Below are 22,533 nucleotides of genomic sequence, written 5' to 3' on the forward strand. Positions count from 1 at the left end.
TTTCATGCTAGGGCCTGAGACACACCAGCTCATGACTTGTATTAAACATGTGACCTGGGGCCGGAGTGATAGTACAGCAGGTAGGGTGTTTGCCTTGTACATGGCCAACCTGAGTTCAATCCCTGGCATCCCCAAGCACTGCTAGAAATAATTCCTGAGTGCAGAGGCAGGAGCAACCCCTGAGCATCACCAGGGTATGACCCAAAAAGCATAAACAAAAATCCATGTGACCAGAGGAGTGGAAAGGACCCTTCTTAGGGACCCCTGTGCCAGCTGGCTGTGACTGAAAGACCAAAAACAAAGGGTATCTTCCTAAGTGGGGCAGACGGTAGCAGGAGGCATTCTCCAGCCCCCAGTACCCCAACCTGCCATGATCCCCTAAACCCCCTGAGCAACACTGGGGAACTCCTTATTAAAATAAAAATCCTGGACTGCGGGTGTGGCTCAGCAATAAAATGCATTCTTGCACTCACAAGACCTGCGTTCAGTCTTTAGTATAGCAATAAATGGATTTATAAATATCCTCAGGAGAGCTTGGTTTGCCAAGAGAAAAGTGTCTTGCGGGTATCTGGGATTCAGATGAAGCACAACCCTCGCAGACTGGGCTGCAGGTCTGAGACCTCTGTGATATTTGCTGATTATTGAATTTATATGTTTGGGTTTTTTTTTTTACCTGTTTCAAAAGTCCTATCCAAGGTATGATGTAGAGGCTTGATATTTTCCCCTCTTCCTCTTATCCCAGCCTGCACAGCTGCTAAAAGCTGCCACTGTGTATGAAATAACTGAAATGGTTTGTTTTTGGGGTTTTTTTGGATTTTTTTTTTTTTTTTTTTTTTTTTTTTTGCTTTTTGGGTCACACCTGGCGATGCACAGGGGTTACTCCTGGCTCTGCACTCAGGACTTACCCCTGGCCGTGTTCAGGGGACCATATGGGATGCTGGGATTCGAACCCGGGTCGGCCGCGTGCAAGGCAAACCCCCTACCCGCTGTGCTATCGCTCCAGCCCCAATAACTGAAATGGTTTTGACATTATTATTTAAACCAGGACTTCTTAAACTTTTTCCATGCAAAGACTTTTCAACCAAGACATGTAATGCAGGCAAGCAGCTGCTGCTGGAAGTCCCCTAGACTCTTGATAACATTGGTTTGGCTTTGATTTGGGAGGGATTGGCCCACATCTGGTGGTGCTCAGGGTTTCCTCCGGGTTCTGTGGGACCACCTGTGCCTCCAGGGATCAAACCAGGGTCAGCTGTGTGCAAGGCAAGTGCCTTACCCACCATACTATCTCTCTGATCCTCTGGAACTCTGCATGGGAGGAACAACAAAGCATCGCAGTGGAAAGGCGGTGGGTCTGGGCAGGTGTAGCCGCTGACCTTATCTCAACCAAGTTCAGACAGATGGGAAGCTGGCCGGGGCTGGGGTGGGCTGTGTTGGCAAAACTGAAATTAACTATGAAAATCAGCCACCAAGTCACCAAGCTTTGGCTTATTCTTTTTGTTTGAGCAATTAATTCTTTGATCTGAATGTGACCCTCATCTCCTTTAGACTGAAGAGATTCTACAGGGCAAGGGAACCAAAAGAAGCAAACGGTTGTGTTGAGAAGTTAAGTAATCTGTCCAGATGGCACAAATTTCCTGACCAGCCACTGCTGAAGTATGCTGGACACATGAGCAGCAGGGGAGCTCTTTTCCTTGCTTTGGGGACCGGCTGATCTTCAATTAGCTGCCACTGTTGCAGGAATAAGGATAGATAGGCAAAATGCAAATCAGCTGAGCAGGCTAAAGGTGGGAGGGGAGGCCGGAGGGAGCATGTTCAGTGCACATGTAGGTAGTAAATGGAACATTTTTGAGATTTCTTTAATGTCACATCAGCAAGTGAGACCGGGACCTGTGTGTGGTACTAAGGGGTGCCTTATTTTTGTTGTTGTTGGCTTTTGGTATGTTTTTTTTCCTTTCACATTTTATTTTTTATGGAATCACAGTGAAATACACAGTTACAAAGCTGTTCAGGATTGGTTTCAGTCATACAATGTTCCAACACCTGTCCCTTCAGTGTACATTTCTCATCACCATTGTCCCCAGTTTCCCTCCTGCCCCCGCCCCTCCTGCTGCTGTTTGTTGGGCTTTGGGGGCCATACCTGGCTGTGTTTAGGGAGTCAGTCCCAGTGTTTCTTAGGGCAGAAGTGGCATGTCCTCCTGCTGGCAGGTCACGTGTTCTAGCCTTGCCCTCTATGTCCCAGCCTCAGGTATCCTGTTTCATGCCTCCGACTTAAGTGATGTTGGATGCTGTGCCACAAAGGCCTCCTCCAGGGCACTGCACCAACTCCCCCGGCACCCTGCAGCCAGGAGGGCAGGATCTGGGGAGACAGAGCTTCTAGAACATTGGCTCTCACTGGGCTGAAGATGCACAGGCTATCTTTAAAAAATATTTTGAATTTTACTAAAGAATTATGATTTACAAAGTTATTGATGGTTGAGGGTCTTTTTTTTTGAGGGGGGGTCCAGTTCACAGGGTTGGAACACATGATTTGCAGGAAGTCATACCACTTGTAGCCTAAAAAACACTGGGAGTGACTCCCTAAAGACAGCCAGGTGTGGCCCCCAAAACCCGATGATCAGGGGTTAGTTACTCCTGGCTCTGGCAATACTTGGGGTTTTGGGATGCCAGGGATTAAACCTGGGTTGGCTGTGTGCAAGGAAAATGCCCTAACTGCTATACTATCGCTCCAGCCCCAGGGCTTGAGTTTTAGACATGTAATGTCCTAGCACCAATCCCACCACCTGGTGTTTCTGTGCTCCCTCCGCCTCCCAGCCTTTCTCCTGGACAGGCATATTTCAGTTTGTTTGCTCTAGTTTGGATCGCATGTTTTCAGAGTTGCCGAGTCAGTGGTTTGGTTATACAGCTACATCACTTCTTCAATATTCCTGGTATAACACGGAGCCCCAGACTCCTGTTCCCCTACTACTTCCCTTTCTCATCTTTTCCTTCCTCCTTTAAATTTTTTTAAAAATTTGTTTGTTTGGGGCTGGAGTGATAGCACAGTGGGTAGGGCGTTTGCCTTGCACGCGGCCGACCCGGGTTCGGATCCCAGCATCCCACATGGTCCCCTGAGTACCGCCAGGGGTAATTCCTGAGTGCATGAGCCAGGAGTAACCCCTGTGCATTGCCGGGTGTGACCCAAAAAGCAAAAAAAAAAAAAAAAAAAAAAAAAAAAAAAAAAAAAAAAAAAAAATTTGTTTGTTTGTTTTGGGGTCATATCCCGCAATGCTCAGGGTATGCACTCATGGCTCTGCACTCAGGAATTTCTCCTGGCAGTGTCGTGGGAACCAGATGGGATGCCTGGCATCAAGCGCCCTTCCTACTGCACTATCACTCCAGCCCCGTCTTTCTGCCCTTCTCCTCCCTATACTCTGGGCCCAAGGGTGACCAGGAAGTGCAGTGTAGCAGAAGGTCGCTGTCTTCAGAAGGCAGGAAATCAGAATAAAGGGCTGGAAAAGCTTGGGGAACGGTAAAGACGCCGGAGCCCTGACTCTTCATCACCGCGTTTTTCTCCCCATTCTAGAGAATGGCCTCCCCCGAGCCGAGCGTTTCCCAGCTGGATGACACAGACGTGCAGCAGGCGTCTGCCCTCCTGGGCCGAGATGTCACTGAGTTTATAAAGGAAATGGTGGCAGAGGAGGAGAAAGCGAGAGCCAAGATGCGAAAGGGCTTCAATGCCCAGATGCGCAGCGAGACTCGGAGGCTGAAGACTTTTGAGACCTACACCTCTTGCAGATGCTGGGCACCCCAGGAGCTGGCGGCCGTGGGCTTTTACTACATCAAAGCCGAACAGTCTGCTCTGCAGTGCTTCTGCTGTAGCTTAGTCCTCTTCCACTCCAGTTTCAGGAGGTCCCCCCTCGAAGAACACCAGAAGTTCCAGCCAGACTGTGCGTTCCTTTTGGGCAGAGATGTGGGGAACATCGCCAAGTATGATGTGAGGGTGCAGAGGCCGGAGCAACCGTGGGGAGGGGAGCAAGCGGAGCACCAGGAGGAGCGGGCCAGTCTGGCCTCCTTCCAGGACTGGCCTTTTTATGCCCAAGGGGTCTCCCCGTGGGACCTCTCGGCTGCTGGATTTGTCTTCACAGGTAATTGAAATGGTTGTGGAGAATTTCTCCAGCTTTAACGTAGGTTCCACATTTCCCCCCACAACAGTTGGTCGCTTCCTTTCCTCCCTTGTCTTAACTGATTAGGTGGAAGCTCCATTTAATTAACTTTACTGGAGGTGCAGTGGGTAGGGCGCTTGCCATGCATGAGGGCAACTCAGGTTCGATCCCCAGCAACCCATATGGTCTCCTGAGTACTGCCAGGGATGATTCTGAGTGCAGAGCCAGGGGTACCTCTGAGCATCACCAGGTGTGGCCCCCAAACAAACAAAACTCAACTTTATTAATTTTACTTTGGCTTTATTGTATGTTTAGAACAGCATGTTAATTTGCCACACGCACATTTATTCACACACACACACACACACACACAAGTTTCTTTCCCTGTGGGAGAGATAGCACAATAACTTGGAGTACACTTTGCATGCAGGAGGCCAGGGTTAGAAGCCCAACACAGCATAGTCCCATAAGCACTGTCATAGATGACCCCCCTTCCTCCCCCACCCAGCTGGGAGTAGTGACCAACACTTCTGGGAGTGCCCTCCCCCACCCCAAGTAATTAACACCCCCCCCCAGTTATAGCACCAGCTTTGTTGTGGTTCCCCCTGCCAGCCCTCTCAGGGAGGTTCCCGCTCACTCCTGCCGGGACTCGGCCAGGCTGTTCTCATCATTTAGCAACACCAGGGCCAGCCACAGCCCAGAGAGCAACCATGGGTTCTGGGAAGCAGCCAATGGGGAGTGGGGTGGGAATCCCTGGGGTGGTGTGGTTGTGGGGGGATGCTGACAGGCAGTGGGCTCTGGGTCTCCCGTGGGGGTTCTGGGGGGCCACTCCCACATTTGCCTCCCACACAGGGAGGCGGGACACGGTGCGCTGCTTCTCCTGCGGTGGATGTCTGGGAAATTGGGAAGAAGGAGATGATCCTTGGAAGGAACATGCCAAATGGTTCCCCTGGTAAGTCAAGAGGTGACTTTTTCCTTGTGATTATTATTTTGTTTTTAGGTTTTGGGGCCACACCTGGTGGTGCTCAGGAGTTACTTCTAGCTCTGGACTCAGGAATTACTCCTGGTGGGCTGGGGATGCCAGGGGATTGAATCCAAGTCAGTTGCGTGTAAGGCAAGAGCCCTCCCCACTATACTATTGCTCTGGCCCCATAATTATTAGTTAAAAAGAGAGAGAGGGAGAGAGGAACTGGAGCAATAGCTCAGGGGATAGGGCATTTGCCTTGCACGTGGCTGACCCCGGTTCGATCCCCAGCATCCAATATGGTCCTCTGAGCACCACCAGGAGTAATTCCTGAGTTCATGAGCCAGGAGTAACTCCTGTGCATCACTGGATGTGACCCAAAAAGCAAAAAACCAAAACACCCCTGCCCCACCCCGTCCCCCGTCCCCCCCCCACCGTCCCTCCGTCCCTCCACAAATAAGTAAACAAACCAATCCATCAATAAAACAAAAATCAAATTAAAAAAAAAACCAAAACAAAAAAATAAAACAGAGAGAGAGAGAAAGAGAGGAGAGAGAGGGGGAGAGAGAGAGAGAAAGAGAGGAGAGAGAGAGAGAGAGAGAGAGAGGGAGAGAGAGAGAGAGAGAGAGAGAGAGAGAGAGAGAGAGAGAGAGAGAGAGAGAGAGAGAGAGAGAATTGAGCTTTCCAGAGTAGAACATTTGGTTTTGATCTTTGCCTGTTCAAGTGTTGGCAGACTTCACATGCAACCCAGGGCTGTGGTCCCCTCTCCCCCTCAGGCTTCCCTTCCACTCATGGCCAGACCAGGTCCTCCCACTGCCTGCCTGTCATGCTCACGTATGCTCCCAAGGACTTGTGTTTCCAGGCCATGGGGCTCACACATCTTTTGAGTTTGGGTGCTTGCTGGAGGCTGCACCCCTTTTCGTGGCATCCACTCATAGCAGTACCAGGAGTCAGACAGCTTTGTACTCACCATGTGGCACACCGGGGGTTTGAACTTGGAACCATATGATTTCAGGGCAGGTATCCTCACCCCCCCACCCCACTGGCTAGTCTGCCAGGCCTCAAGAGTAGCACATGTCTGTGTGTGGTGGCACCTCCCAGGCCAGGTGAAGCTAGCCCTGAGCCACAGCCCCGTGCACAAGCCCAGCTAACCCAGCTGCTCTGCGGATGGGTCCCTGGAGCTGCTGTGGGTGAGCCCAGGCCCTGGAGGTGGGGCCTGGGGACCTTCCGTGCAACACTGCAGCCACTCCTCAGCACCAGAAACACTACAGCCTCTGGGGTGCGAGCCTCAGTGACCCCCACAGACTGGGTGGGAGCCGACCCCAAGGCTTAACAATATCCACAATAAGGAAGGGAGGTGAGAGAGGAGAATAAAAATCAAGAATAAAAATTCCTTTTGGGGCTTACTGGCCCCTGGGTGGGATACAACAATCCCCAGCCTCTTTCCTCTAAGGATACTTTTTTTTTTGTTACATTGTCAGCGGTTTTTCATAACAAACAGTGCAAAACATATTACTTCGGTTCTGCTTTGGAGCAGGGATTGGGGTTCGGGATGGAAACACCCAAAATATGGAGGTGGGAAGGTAATTATGGTGGTGGGATTGGTGATTGAATATTCAATGTAGTGAAATATTGTGAACTACTTTATAAAATAAAAAAAATTTTTTTAAATTGCTTCTCCTGGGGGCTGGAGTGATAGTATAGCGGGTAGGGCATTTGCCTTGCACGTGGCCGACCCGGGTTCAAATCCCAGCATCCCATATGGTCCCCTGAGCACTGCCAGGAGTAATTCCTGAGTGCAGAGCCAGGAGTAACCCCTTGTGCATCGCCAGGTGTGACCCAAAAACCATAAAAAAAAATTGCTTCTCCAGACAAAGTGACAGTATAGTAAGTAGGGCGTTTGCCTTGTACACAGCCAACCTGGGCTTGATCCCCAGTATCCAAGGTGCTCCCCCGAGCACTACCAAGCATGCAGAGGCAGGAGTAACCCCTAAACATCCAAAAAAGCCATAAATAAATAAATAAAAATTGCTTCTCTCTGGGGCTGGAGAGATAGTATAGTGGGCTTGCCTTGCACGTGGCTAACACGGGTTCAATCCCTGGCATCCCATATGGTCCCCTGAGCACTACCAGGAATAATTCCTGAGTGCAAGGCCAGGAGTAACCCCTGAATATTGCCAGGTGTGACCCGAAGAGAAAAATAAAGTTGCTTCTCTGTGCAGAAGAGATAGTTCAGCAGGTAGGGCTCTTGCCTTGCTCATGGCTAGCCTGGATTTGGTCCCCCACTCCCCATGTTGATGTCCCCAACCAGTACCAGGAGTGATCTCTGAGTGCAGAGCCAGAAGTAAGCACTGAGCATGGCTGGGTGTGGCCCCCAAACCAGAAATAAATAAGTAATTAAATATGGCTTCTCTTCTGTGGGGAAGACTTAATTTATCTTATTTTAGTTTTAGGGTCACACTTGGTGGAACTCAGGGTTAATTCCTGACTCTATGGTTGGGGGACCAGAGGGTGCTAGGGCTCAAACCCAGCCCTCCTTCATACCAAGCTGCATTCAGCCAATTGTGCTATCTCTCTGGGCCCTGGAAAGTAACTTCGTACTATTGCTCATTATTGATAATAGATATAAAAGAATTATTAAATGAAAATAATGATAATCCCCAAGGTTTAGAGTAAATTTTAAAAGTGTTTTTGAAGTCAAGTTCTCCAATTTTCATTATGTGATGCCATATGCTTAACAGAAGTTCTTTGTGTATCTATAACAGTATCAGGGAATTATGTTTACTTATTACAGATGTGAATTTCTCCGAAGTATGAAATCTTCAGAGGAAATTGCCCAGTATATTCAAAGCTACAAAGGATTTGTTGGTGTTACGGTAATTTATCACACCAAATATTCTCTCAAATTTTGATTCCTGCTATCTGAAATTTAAAGAGGAGGAATGCTTTATTTTTATCTTTACTTTTTATTTTATTTTAATTTTAATTTTTTACTCTTCCAGCCCACCTTTCATTCTACTGCTCACGTGGTTCGAGTGAAGAAAATCTCAACCCATTGCTAAACTAGAGCCCTAAGAATTGCTTTTCCAGGGACTGCTCTTCCAGTCTCGTTTCCCCAAAGACTTCCCTTCCTCTGAGGTTGCCTTTCCCTTGCCTTTTCCATCTGGGGGGGTCTGGAAAGACTTTCTGACCTGACCATGACCTGCAGTGACCTCACATCTGCTGCCTGCCTCTGGTCACTCTGTCAGGAATTCCCTGAGGGAAGGTGACCAATCCCAGCCCAGAGGGGCTGGAAACAAAGATCAGAACCCAGCAGAGGGGCATGAGAGAGAATTGTGAGTTGGATGCTTGCTGTGCAAGTAACCAACTTAAGGTTTGATCCCAAGTGTAATCTGGCCCCAAAAACAGCAACCATAAAGAACCCAGTAGAGGAAATGGGAGAGAAGTGTTTCAAAGTATGAAATCTGGCGCAAGGATCAGAGAAAGGTCGGCAGCTGCCTACCTTGCTACCTCTGACTGACCTTCCTTCCTAGTGGGGAGCCTTCTCATTCCTTCACTAAAGTGCACCTGTACTAGCTGCATGTAGCTTTGCTTTTGAGCAGAATTTCTAGGAAAGTGACTCCACAAGGCCCCCTACTGGGTATAAGTAAAACATCCACAGTGCCTGAAAATAATGACAAGGCCCTGAGAGATAGTGGGTTGGACACTTGCCTTTCATGCAACTGACCTGGATTCAATCATTGGCACCACATATGGTCCCCCAGCTCCTGCCAGGAGTGATCCTTGAGCACAGAGCAGGTCCTGAACACTGTCAGGTGTGCAAATTACTCCAAACTCCCCATTCTACCCCAATTCCATCACTGAGAGAATAACTAAAGGAGACTGCAAAGGCCTGAGCGCAAGCTTCCTGTGGGGCCCGTGGGTTTGACCTCCATGACCTTGAGCACTGCCAAGTGCCGCCCCCCCACCACTATATAATTAAAGGAGTGATTCTCCAATAACCCTACCATTCAGTCCAGTGAACGCTTTGTGTGTGTGTGTGTGTGTGTGTGTGTGTGTGTGGCAGTGCTTTAATATTTATTTCTAGATATGTACTTCATAAGTTAAACTCTTTATAACATACATTTTCCTTTTCCTCAGGGAGAACATTTTGTGAATTCTTGGGTCAGGAGAGATTTGCCTATGGCATCAGGTAAAGACCTAATCCTATTTCCAAAACTCTCTCTCTCTCTCTCTCTCTCTCTCTCTCTCTCTCTCTCTCTCTCTCTCTCTCTTTCTGTGTGTGTGTGTGTATGTGTGTGTGTGTCTGTCTCTCTCTCTCTCTCTTTTTGTTTTTAGACGGTGCTCAGGGGTTACTCCTAGCTCTGCACTCAGTTATTACTCCTGGTGGTGCTGAGGGGAACCAGGTGGGATGATGGGGATTAATCCTGGGTCAGCTGCATGCAAGGTAAATGCCCACCCACTGTACTATCGCTCTGGTCCCCATTTTTCTCATTTAATAGTGCAATAAATTATGGGTAAGAACTGTTGGGGGGAGCAGAGGTAGTACTGCAAGTCAGGCACATACCTGGCATACAGGAATCTCCAGAGTCCATATGGCTCCCCCAGCACTGTCAGGAGTGATTCCTGAGCACAGAGCCAGGAGTAAGTGCTAATCACCTCCAGGTGTAGCCCCAAAACAACAATTTTTTAGAAGATCTTTATACCAGTTCAGTGGGTAGGGTCTTGCCTTGCACACAGTTAAAAAAACAAAACAATAGAACATATACAGGGCTGGAAAGATAGTACAGGGGTTAAGGCAGTTGTACGTAACCAACCTGGTTCAATCCCCAGCACTCCATATGATCCCTCGAGCACACTGGGAGTTAACCCCTTGAGCTCTGCCAAGTGTGCCCCCACCAAAAAAAAAAAAAAGGGAACGTAGAGCAAATGTCATGTATCATTCATTCTGTCTGCAGATGTAAAGGGATAGCTTAGGCTCGGATTGTGCAGTATCGAAGTTTGCTGCTCTCACGGGGCACCTTTTCTTCCAGCATATTGTAACAACAGCATCTTTGCCAATGAAGAACTTCGGCAGGATTCATTTAAGGAGTGGCCCCAGGTGTCCCTCAAGGCAGCCATGGCTCTGGCCAGAGCGGGTCTCTTCTATACAGGTGAGCCCGTCGCTTGCACCCAGATCTGCCCTTGCTGTCCAGTCACCTCCACATACACGTCATGGTCCTGGACTTGTAATTCATCTAGACTCAACAGTCTTCATTCTTTTCATCATTCTTTCTCTGTCGCTTTGATTTATTATAAATCCTGCTTCCTCACTCTTCCTTAGGTGGCAAAGCTCCAGACTTGAAACCATGAGGTCAGGATTAGCAAGAAGTAAGAATATTTTGTTGGAATCATTATTTTATTTTTGACAGATTACTCTCCACCTCACCTCCTCTCTCCTCTCAGAAATGACCTTTATATCCCTACACACATATGACGGTGTAGTAATATATAGTAGGGTACCAGAAGTGCAACGTTTGGAGAGGCAGAGTTCCGCCCTTTCTCCCTACTTCCCTCCCAGCCTTCCTTGAGGCCCCTCAACCCCTGTCCTCACCCTCTTCCTTGAAAGCCCCCCTTCCTCCCCACAAATCCTGAGAATTTCACCTCTTTTTTTCTTTTTGCTTTTTTTTGGGGTCACACCCAGCGATGCTCAGGGATCACTCCTGGCTCTGCACTCAGGAATTACCCCTGGCTGTGCTCAGGGGACCATATGGGATGCTGGGAATCGAATCCGGGTTGGCCGTGTGCAAGGCAAATGCCCTACCCGCTGTGCTATCACTCCAGCCCAGCACTCCACCTTTTTAGGGTCCTGCAGGCTCTACAACTTCATATTTTGGTCAAACATAAAGGGAGAATCTACCCTAGTTTTGCAGTGCCTACAGGGTCCCAAGACTGAAATAAAAACAGTGGTCGCTCCATTTCTAAGTTGATCCTTTGGTAGATTCCAGTGATAATTTCCTTCCAAAGAAATATTAGCTCCTGGGGTCTGAGAGAGGTAGTACTATGATTAAGGTTTGAGCATAGCATGCAGATGAGCCGGGTCTCCAGCATCCTCTATGGTCCCTCAGGCACCACCAAGGGCTCCATGAGTATCCCTGAGAACTGAGCTAGGAGTAAGCCTTGAGCACCACTAAGGTGTGGCCCCCCCCCAAAAAAAAATAAATATTAACACCTGAGGGCAGTTCGTGAAATGCAATAATATAACAATAGGTATTGGATTCTTCATGAACTCCCATAGGGGTTACTATATTTACTTGTGTGTTTTTTCTTTCTTTTCTCCTGAGCTTCAACTATATATTTTCCTGATTTATTCATTAAACAAAGACTCTTCGGGGCTGTAATAAACGTTAAGTGAAGGGAATGGGTTAGAGAACAAAATGAAGTTCTTTTCTTCATTGGGCCTCATTGAACATTCTGACTTGCCTGATGCTGGGTTGTAGAGGGGCAGTTATTCAGCAAAGGGCATGTGCATGGGAACATTCAGTGGAGTTGGTCATCGCCCCGTCGCCCAAGGAGAACATTGTCTTGCTCCAGATATGGTTTGTGGCTCTGTCACAAACCCACTTGGAAAGGCAAGCTGGGTCTTGCAAATAAAGGCCTGGTCACTTTAACTCTGTCAGGTAACAGATGAGCATGTGCGCAAGGCTGACCCTGTCCCCTGCTTGTAGGTATTGAGGACACGGTCCAGTGCTTCTCCTGTGAAGGCTGTTTCCTGTGGAAGGCAGGTGCTGACCCATTAAAAGACCATGCCAATTCCTTTCCCAGGTGAGCGCAATGAAGGTCTGTGAGTTTGGGGACTCGTTTACAGTTTGCCCCTCATTTTCTTCCTCACTTTGTCTTCTCAGTATCTGTGCCACCCTTCTCTGATTACATGATGAAGAATGAGTCTCTTTCACCCCCAGACAACCTTCCCGTTATGGTTATATTCTCATCATATTTACCGTTGGGTTAGATGAATACTTTTTGCGGGGGGCAGGGATCACACCTAGTGAGGCTCAGGACTTACTCCTGGCTCTGCACTCAGGGGTCACTCCTGTCAGTGCTCTGGGAACCATATGACATGATGGAGATTGAACCTGGGTTGACTGTGTGCAAGGCAAGCACTTTACCCATTGTCTATCCATCTGGCTCCACATTGCCTTAGGCTTTTGAGGTCCCTCACCCCATGTCCTCACTCTCTTCCTTGCAACCTCCATCTCTCCCCACAAATCCTGGTTATTTCACCTTTGGGGGGGGGGATTGCAGGCTCTACAACATCAACTTTTTGATAAAAAAACCTGGGGCTTGAACTTACTGTCCTGAACTTGTTGGGCCAGTGCTTTAAGTCACTGAGGCATCTTTCAGGCCTTTCTCACTGGGTGACAAGCAGCAGGACTGTGTTAATCACCTCATGGATGGGGTAGCACTGAAGTTTGAACTCACAACCTTGTGACTTTCAGGAAACTCTCTCAAGAGAGTCTTCCAGGCTCCTTGGAGCTGTTTTCCAGTCCCCCTACTTTAATATTTTAGATCATTCCCACTGTTTCATGAATATGTCGTATGAACTCATGCCACCAAATTCACTGGTTATTCTACCATTATTGTATAAATCATTGACTTTTCTTTTGTTTGTTTTTTGGGTGACACCTGGCTATGCTTCGGGGTTAGTCCTGGCTTATGCACTCAGGAATTACTCCTGGCTCAGGGGACCATATGGAATGCTGGGAATCGAACCAGGGTTGGCTGTGTGCAAGGCAAACACCCTACCCACTGTGCTATCACTCCAGCCCCTCACTGACTTTTTTTTAAATGCATTGGTACATATCCTGTGATACTCAGGGACTTGTTCTGCCTGGCCCTGTGCTCAGGAATGACTCTCGGTGGTGGTTGGGGACCTATATGAAGTGACAGGATTGAACCAGGGTTGGCTGCATGCGAGGCAGTCACTGTACCTCCTGTGCTAAACTATAAGAGGGCACTATCTAAATGTCTCCTCAGATGGTAACTCTAGCAGAATCTATGAAAAACACCAATTTTACAGAGATAGTACAGAAGGTAAAGTTCTTGCCTTGCATGTGGCCATCCCTGGTTCAGCCTTTGGTACCGCACATGGCCCCATGAGTTTAGAGCCAGAAGTAAACCCTGAGCATTATCAAGTATGGCCCCAAAGCAACACCAACAAAAAGGAAAGAAAGAAAAAGAAAATGCCTATTTTATACTTAAACGTTGCCATTAAAACTGTGTTTTGGTTGGGTCTTTGGGTTACACCCATGGATGGCTCAGTGTTTGGAAGTTGCTCCTGACAGAACTCAGACACTTTGCTGTGCTGGGGATCGAACCCAGGTCTCCTGCCTGCAAAGAATGTGGTCAGACTATTGAGCCCTAAAACTCCAACCCCAAGACAGTGTTTTAAAAAAATATAATTGATTTTTAAAGCAGCAGGTACAGCAGGTAGGGCATTTGTCTTGCACATTGGCTGACCCGGGTTCAATCCTTGGCATCCCATATGGTCCCCTGAGCACTGCCAGGAATTAATTCCTGAGTTCAGAGCCAGGAATAATGCCCAAACATCGCTGGGTGTGACTCAAAACAACAACAACAAAAGTTGTTAAATTGCTAAATTGCATGTGACAATTTTTTTATAACACAACTATTTTTATAACTTGTGCTTAGTTGTCAGTTTCTCCGAAACATGAAGTCCTCTGCAGAAGTGATTCCAAACATTCAAAGCAGTGGGGAACTTTCTGGATTCACGGTAATGGGTGACACTACATTGTTTATTTTAACAGTCTGTGATCATATTATTGCTTCTGAACTGAAATTTATCATCATAAATAAGCAGAAAAATACTACAAATATGCACTAAACACCTAACATGTGTAGGTATGGATAAGGATACAACCATAAGCAAGTTAGACATCATGTGTAGCTTCAGGGCTGAAGAGGTAGTAGTACAACAGGCAGGGCACTCACCTTGAGCATGGCCGACCCCAGTTCAATCCCTAGAACTCTATTTGGTCCTCTGAGCCTACCAGGAGTGATCCCAGAATGCAGAGCCAGGAGTAAACCCTGAACATAGAAAGGTTTGGCCCAGAAACAAACAAAACAAACAAAACTACGTGGCTTCATGAATATGGATCAATTCCTTTTCCTTGGGGCCTACACTCTCGTAGACTTAAAATTGGTTAATATCGTGTCAGCTGGGATTGCATCTGTAATACTCAATGGGAGGATGGTAAGGTCCGACAGGCTAGACTTTCTCAGGAACATGGGACAATGTTTTGGCTACAAAGGCAAGTGATCTCGGGATTGGAGTGACAGTCCAGTGTGTAGGGCACTTGTCTTGAATGCAGCCAACTCAGGTTCAATCCCTGGCATCCCATTATGGTCCCCTAAGCCCACCAGGAGTGATCCCTGAGCACAGAGTCAGGAGTAAGCCCTGAGCATCACTGGGTATAACCCCCAAACCAAAAAACAATAGGAAAAGAATAACAAGAGAACACACTGACCACTTGAATCTGTAAAATCTTGCAAAGTTCTCTGGGACAGGAAAACCACTCTATTTAAGATGCATACATACTTTTGTGGAGGCTGTGTAGTAAGGATAGTTGTCATTCCACCAAAAGAAGATGAAGTACCTTGCTATTCACTTCTACTGTTTTTGATGTGTGAGCTGAAAAATTAAATTAGAGGAGAAAAGGATATATATAGCTTTGTTGTTATGAAGAGGGCCCTATCCCCTGACGCCAGGAAGTGAACCCAGGGCCCCACATATTCAAGTCATGTGCTTTACACCTTAAACCATACCCCCAGCCCATAAATAGAGCTTATTTTAATTTTATTTTTTTAATTTTAATTTTTGTATTTGTTTTTATGCCACATCTGGTGTTGCCTGGAGCTTATTCTTGGCTGTGTGCTTAGGGATCACTCCTGACGATGCTCAGGGGACCATATGTGTCAGGGATTGAACCTGGGTCAGTTATGTGCAAGACTAATGTCCTACCCGATGGACTATCATTAGGGCCCCCATGACTTATTTTATATTTAAATTTATTTTATTTTATTTTTGTTTTGGGATCATACCTAGCTGTGCTCAGGGCTTACTCCTGGTTCTATACTTATATCCTGGTAGTGCTTGGGGGACAATATGGGATGCAGGTCAGCTACATGTAAGGCAAGCACCCTGCCTACTATACTAGCTCTCCACTCTGTATTTTCAAAGGATAAAAAATAACCTTCCTTCATCACAGGTATGTAACATGAAATGCATTAATATCTAAGGTCAGAAACTGCACCAAATGAGTATTAGTTACTGTCTTGCCCTAAATTCTAAGGATCTGATGTCCTGGCCTGTCGTCAATGCTTGATTGGACCTTCAAAAGGTGCCATATGACTGCAGATGTGGGCAGATCCTTCATTGTTTCAAAGTTGTGGCTTTCCTTCTCTCCATCAGTATCTAAGTGTGGGCTATACTTATTTTTGAGTCTCTGGGTCATGGCCATTATTGAGCTTATATGGCACCAGAGGCAGTTTGTGAGCATGACTGCCAGGCTCCTGAAAGAACAGGGAGATGGCAGGATGGGAGATGTGTGCTGAAAGTAGACTATGGACTGAACATGATGGCCACTTAGTCCTGTATTGTGAACCATAACACTCAAAAGAAGAGAGAGTAAAAGGGAATGTGCCTGCCACAGAGACAGGGGGTGGGATGGAGGGAGGTGGCAGGAGGGATACTGGGAACATTGGTGGTGGAGAATGGGGGCTGATGGAGGGATGGGTACTCGATCATTGTATGACTGAAACATAATCACTAAAGTTTATAAATCTGTAACTCATCTCACAGTGATTCATTAAAAAAATAATAACATGGAGATGGGGGGGAGTGGTCACCCATTCCCAACTCTGTGTGAGCCATGTGAGCCTGGATATTTTGGTCACAAAACCCTCATCCCTGAGTTTTTCAGCAGATTCACTCATGGATGAGGCTCATCCGAGCCTTTGGAGATTGGCCATAAGCATGGCAGCAATTGAGTTCTGGAGGTTTTTGGCTGCTGGAGCTCTGTGGGGGGGTGTGTGGGGGGACTCACTTGCCCCCCCTCTGGGTTGCCCTGAATGAGACTCAGCCTGGCGCAGGGTCTGGAGGCATCTCTGCAGCTTGTTGCTATTTTCCGAGATTTTACTTTCAGTGTGGGCTATGTTTAGATGGTCAGTTGCCATCAGTTACAGGATGTCCTACCCTATCACATGAATTCTGAATTCATAGAGAATTTTTTTCTCCAAGGAAAGCACACATGAGAGCCACCAGAAAGATTCAATAGTACACAGTGCTGTCCTGCCAGGTAAGGATTTTGAAGCCACTTATGGGAGTGTACACATATGAGTACACATATTTCTAGGCAGGGGATTATTTAATTATTTTGTTTTCTGGGGGGGCATTGATCAGGGCTTAATTCTGGCCCTTTGTTCATAGAATATTCCTAGTGATGCTTGGGGGAAACATAGGCGGTGCCCAAAATTGAACCAAAGTCAGGTATGTGCCAGGCAACTGCCTTAACTGCCTGTACTATCTCTCCAGCTCCATAAACATGGAACTCTATTTATTTTATTTTTTGCCACACCCAGCTATACTCAAGGTGGCTCTGTGCTCAGTGCCACTTCCTGACAGGGCTTGGGGGACCGTCTGGGATGCTGGGAATTAAACAAGGTTGTCTGCATGCAAGTCAAGCACCCAACCCGTTATACATCACTCTGGCCCAAGAAGCAGGGAACTTTATTTAATTTAATTTGTTTATTTATTTACTGCTTTGTGGGACACACCTGTCAACATTCAGAGGTTACTCATAGCTCTGCACTCAGGAATTACTCCTGGCATTGCTCGGGGGAACCATATGGGATGCTAGGGATTGAACCCAGGTCAACCATGTGCAGGGCAAATGCCCTACTCTCTGAACTATCCTTCCAGTCCCAAAGTAGGGGATTTTTAAAAGATAGAGGACTTGGTTCTTTTTGTTTTGTTTTGATTTGGGGTCACATCTGGCGATGCTCAGGGCTTACTCCTGGCTCTGCACTCCTGGAATTACCCCTGGTGCTGCTCGAGAGAGACTGTATGGGGTGCTGGGGATTAAATGTGGGTCAGCTGCATGCAAGGCAAATGCCTTCCCCGTTGTGTCCCTCTGTCCCCATAAGCAGGTGAATCTTTTTTTTAAATTTATTTTTATTTTTAAATTTTTTTAAATTTTATTTTTCAATTTATTTGTTAGTGAATCACCGTGAGGTACAGTTACAGACTTACAAACTTTAGTGCTTGCATTTCAGTCATACAGTGGTTGAGAACCCATCCTCCATCAGTGCCCATCCTCCACCACCAATGGTCCCAGCATTCCTCCCACCACCCCCACCCCGTCCCCTCCACCCCATCCTGCTTCTGTGGCAGGGCATTCCCTTTTGCTCTCTCTGTCTCCTTTTGGGTGTTGTGGTTTGCAATAGAGGTATTGAATGGCCATCATGTTCGGTCTATAGTCTACTTTCAGCCCACATCTCCCATCCTGAACGGGGCCTCCTAGCACCCTTTACTTGGCGGTCCCTTCTCTATCTGAGTTGCCTGTCCCCCCAGCATGCAAGGCTGGCTTCTAAGCTGTGGAGTAATCCTCCTGGTACTTATCTCTACTATTCTTGAGTGTTAATCTCCCATTCTGTTACTTTATATTCCACAAATGAGTGCAATCTTTCTATGTCTGTCCCTCTCTTTCTGACTCATTTTCACTTAACATGATACTTTCCATGTTGATCCACCTATATGAAAATGTCATGACTTCATTTTTTCTAACAGCCGCATAGTATTCCATTGTGTAGATGTATCAAAGTTTCTTTCTTCCTTTCTTTCTTCCTTCCTTTCTTTCTTTCTTTCTTTCTTTCTTTCTTTCTTTCTTTCTTTCTTTCTTTCTTTCTTTCTTTCTTTCTTTCTTTCTTTCTTTCTTTCTTTCTTTCTTTCTTTCTTTCTTTCGAATCACCATGAGAAAAATTACAAAGCTTTCAGGTTTAATGATCAAACACCCATCCCTTCACCAGTGCACATGTTCTACCACCAAGAACCCTAGTATACCTCCCATCCCACCCACTCCCACCTGTGTGGCTGATGATTTTCACTTTAATCTCTCTTTGCTTTGATTACATTCAATATTTCAACAGAAAACTCGCTATTATTATTTGGAATTTCCCCCCAACAATCAGATCTGCCAAAAAGGCATCATTTGATAATGTTTTCCATTGCTGAGAATGAAGAGCATATGAGGTTTTGGATTTCTGATATTTTAGTAATTAAGTCCAGAGAAATTTCTGCCAGAAGTCGTATCACTGCAAGCTCGTACCTCTGTTTAGTGGGTTCTGAAAGATGACAGTCACCGCGCTGCCACCACCGCCACCAGGAAAGGCCAAGAGAGAAAAACCTTTCCCATCCTGGGGTGGCATGGGGCCATAGCTTAGTTCACAGTCTAGAAGCATTTCTGCAAGAAGCCGCTGGGTGACGAAAGTAGTTATTGGGCCTCTGGGATCATGGTCGTTCAGGAGCAGAGGAGCCATTCGTGTGTGGCTGCTTGGGATCTCATCTGGGTGGAAAGTAGTGATGTACCAAAGTTTCTTTAGCCAATCATCTGTTTTAGGGCACTCGGTTCTTTTCCAAATTCTGGCTATTGTAAACAGTGCTGCAATGAACACATAAGTGCAGATGTCATTTCTACTATACTTTTTTGCATCTCCAGGGTATATTCCCAGAAGCAGTATTGCTGGGTCAAATGGGAGCTCAATTTCTAATTTTTTGAGAATCGTCCATACTGTTTTCCAAAAGGGCTGCACCAGTTGGCATTCCCACCAGCAGTGAAGGAGAGTCCCTTTCTCCCCACATCCACGCCAACACCAGTTGCTTTTGTTCTTTTGGATGTGGGCCAATCTCTGTGGTGTGAGATGGCATCTCATTGTTGTTTTGATCTGTATCTCCCTGATGATTAGTGATGAAGAGCATTTTTTCATGTGCCTTTTGGCCATTCGTATTTCTTCTTTGAGAATGTTTCTGTTCATTTCTATGCCCCATTTTCTTATAGGATTGGTTTTTTTCCTTGTAGAGTTCAACCAGTGCCTTGTAAATCCTTGAAATCAACCCTTTATCCGATGGGTATTGGGTGAATATCCTTTCCCATTCTGTAGATTGTCTTTGTATTCTGGTCACTGTATCTTTTGAGGTGCAGAAGGTTCTCAGTTTAAGGCAGTCCCATTTGTTTATCTCTGTTTCCACTTGCTTGGCCAATGGTATGTCACCTTTAAAGATACCTTTAGCTTCAATGTCGTGGAGGGTTTTGTCGACCTTGTCTTCAATGTACCCGATGGACTCTGGTCTGATGTTGAGATCTTTAATCCATTTTGATCTGACATTTTTGCGTGGTGTTAGGTAGAGGTCTGAGCCCATTTTTTTTTGCATGTAGCTGTCCAGTTTTGCCAGCACCATTTGTTAAAGAGGCTTTCCTTGCTCCACTTCATATTTCTTGCTCCCATATCAAAGATCAGATGATCATATGTTTGAGGGTGTATGTCAGGATATTCAACCCAAGCAGGCGAATCGTAATAAAAGAAAGTATTTGTAACATTGCCTCCCTTCTCTCCACAGAGACAGTGCAAGGTGAAGCCCTGTGGTTTCAGGAGGCAAAGCGTCTGAGCGAGCAGCTGCGGGAGGCTTACATCAAGGCCAGCTTCCGCCGCCTGTCTCTGCTAGATGTCTCTCCTGGGGTGCCCAGTGACCTGCTGCTCGGCTGTGACCTGTCTCTTGCTTCCAAACAGGTTGGCAGTCCAGGTCAAGAGCCTGTGGTGTTATCTGAGGTCTTGGCCAACTTGAACTCGGTCATGTGTGTGGAAGGCGAAGTTGGGAGTGGAAAGACAGTCTTCCTGAAGAAAATCACCCCGCTCTGGGCATCGGGATGCTGTCCACTGTTAAGCAGGTTCCAGCTGGTTTTCTATCTATCCCTGGGCACTGCCAGGCTGGAGCAGGGGCTGACCAGCATGCTTGGTGATCAGCTCTTAGAGGCAGGAGCATCTGTCTCAGAAACATGCCTGGGACACATCATCCAGCAGCTGAAGAATCAGGTGCTGTTTCTTTTGGATGACTATAAAGAAATGAGCACCGTGCCATATGTCATAAAAAAGTTGATCCAGAAAAACCACTTGTCAAGGAGCTGCTTGCTGATCGCCGCCTGCACCCACAGGGCCAGGGATATCCGCCGGTACCTGGACACAATACTGGAGATTGGGGTGTTTCCTTTCTATCACACGATCTTCATATTAAAGAGGGTTTTTTCAGACCGTTTGGCCTATGTGGAGAAATTTTTATATTTCTTCTTAATGAACAAAACTTTGCAGGAAATTAATAAAACACCCCTCTTCGTTGAAGGGGTCTGCACTTACTGTTCCGGTACCCTCTGGACGAGTGCTTTGAGGTGATGACTTTCAAGTCCTATATGGATTATCTCTTCTGAAAGCACAAAGACACAGGGGAACTGAAAACCGTAGTTTCTGCCTGTGGTGAGCTGGCCTTAAGAGGGTTTTTTGCCTCTTGCTTTAAATTTAGTGATGAGGACCTTCTCGAAGCAGGGGTTGGTGACAATGAAGAGCTAGTCATGGGCCTGATGAGCAAATTCACAGCTCAGAGACTGAAGCCCGTGTATCACTTTCTAACTCCTGCATTCCAGGAATTTCTTGCTGGGATGCGGTTGACGGCACTCCTGGGTTCAGAGAGACAGGAGGAGCAAGAGCTGGGACTTTATTATTTGAAACAGATAAACTCACCCATAATGACTCTTGAGGCCTATAACAATTTTTTGAAGTACGTCTGCTACCACTGCTCCTCCAAGGCAGGGCCAATCGTGGTCTCCCATCTGCTTCACTTGTTGGAGAAAGAGTCTTGGGAGACTCTATCTGAAAATGATGACTACCTCAAGCACCACCCAGAAATGTCAGAGAAGATGCAGTTCATAAGAAAACTGTGGCAGTTTTTTCCACAGATTTACTTTTCAGCAGTCTCAGAACATGTACTGACTCTTGCCATCAAAGTGGCTTATCAAAGCGGCACTGTGGTCACCTGCTCTCCGCTCCTCCAGCAGTTCCTTCAAGGGCAAACCCTGCCTCTGGTCCTCCTTCAGTCACAGTATTTCTCTGACCACCCCGAGAGCCTGTCACTGCTAAAGAGTGTCCAGGTCTTTTTAAGCGGAAAGCACAGGTTACGTAAACCAGATTTATCCCAGCTAGAAGCATGTTTTGACAAATCCCAGGCACCCTCAATAGAGCAGGACTGTGTGCCTGCCTTTGAGACTGTGAAAGAATGGGAGCAGAATTTAGCTGAGAGTGAGGCAGATATGAACAGATATCTGAACAGTCAACGTGTCACACTACCAGCCATCTGTTCCGGCTACTGGCAACTTTCTCCGAAACCACACAAGATCCCCCTCCTGGAAGTCCACGTGAGTGATGTTGAAGCCGTGGATGCAGAGATACTCAGCGATCTGATGACCATTTTCTCTGCCTGTCAACACATTGAGCTCCACTTAACATACAGTGGGGGCTTTATTGAAAGCATCCGCCCAGCCCTTGAGCAGTATCAGGCCTTGTTCACCAAGTGCACCATCGTGAATTCTGAGCTGAGTACAGTAGAACAGGAATTGCTACTGACACTGCACTCTCTGGAATCTCTTGAAGTGTCAAAAATAACCCAGGGACACGGTAGGTGGGAATGTATTGTGGATGGCTGTTCTGATGTATTACTTTATTCTTTTTTTTTCTATTTTTAAAAACTTTTTATAAAGTTGTTCACAATAATTCATTACATTTAATATTCAAACACCAATCCCACCACCATTGCACATTCCTACCACCATACTACGAATGTTCCCACCCCAAATCCCAAATCATGCCTCTCAAAGCTTGGTACATTAGTGGTGTAGAGTATGAGAGGTCGCTCCAGGAATTCTGAGATTTAGAATATGATTATACAGCAGATTCACTCATGGGTGAATGAGTGAAAGAGAGCCTTTGTTGCTCTCTTTCAGTAGCTTTATTTTGAGTCTCTGGATCATGGCCGTTGATAAGATTTACCTCTGTTTTCATCTAAGAGTTGTACGAAATCAGACAATTAACAACCTAATGTAACTAATTACATTTAGGTTGTTGACCAATTTTGAGTTAACTGTGTATGTATACAGCAGTTGAAGGTAAAGATTCAACTTCATTCTTCTTCTTCAGGGGACCATATGGGATGCTGGGATTCGAACCCGGGTTGGCTGCGTGCAAGGCAAATGCCTTACCTGCTGTGCTATTGCTCCAGTCCCTCAATTTCATTTTTTTGCAGGTGGAAATACAGTTATCCCGGCTTCA

The 22,533-nt window shown here is 46.6% G+C and overlaps 1 protein-coding gene across 1 annotated transcript in view; it reads left to right on the forward strand.

Annotated features, from left to right (window-relative positions):
• Positions 1-3,565: 3,565 nt before the first annotated feature.
• NAIP (NLR family apoptosis inhibitory protein) overlaps positions 3,566-22,533 on the forward strand; it is a 28,443-nt gene continuing 9,475 nt past the window's right edge. The window contains 10 exon segments of the mRNA XM_055145757.1: positions 3,566-4,124; positions 4,995-5,094; positions 7,901-7,982; positions 9,247-9,298; positions 10,140-10,259; positions 11,814-11,910; positions 13,798-13,879; positions 16,406-16,463; positions 19,781-20,569; positions 20,572-21,882. Of these exon segments, the coding sequence (XP_055001732.1) occupies positions 3,566-4,124; positions 4,995-5,094; positions 7,901-7,982; positions 9,247-9,298; positions 10,140-10,259; positions 11,814-11,910; positions 13,798-13,879; positions 16,406-16,463; positions 19,781-20,569; positions 20,572-21,882 (3,250 nt within the window).

Source organism: Sorex araneus, chromosome 1, assembly GCF_027595985.1.
Source record: "Sorex araneus isolate mSorAra2 chromosome 1, mSorAra2.pri, whole genome shotgun sequence".
Taxonomy (NCBI): Eukaryota; Metazoa; Chordata; class Mammalia; order Eulipotyphla; family Soricidae; genus Sorex; species Sorex araneus.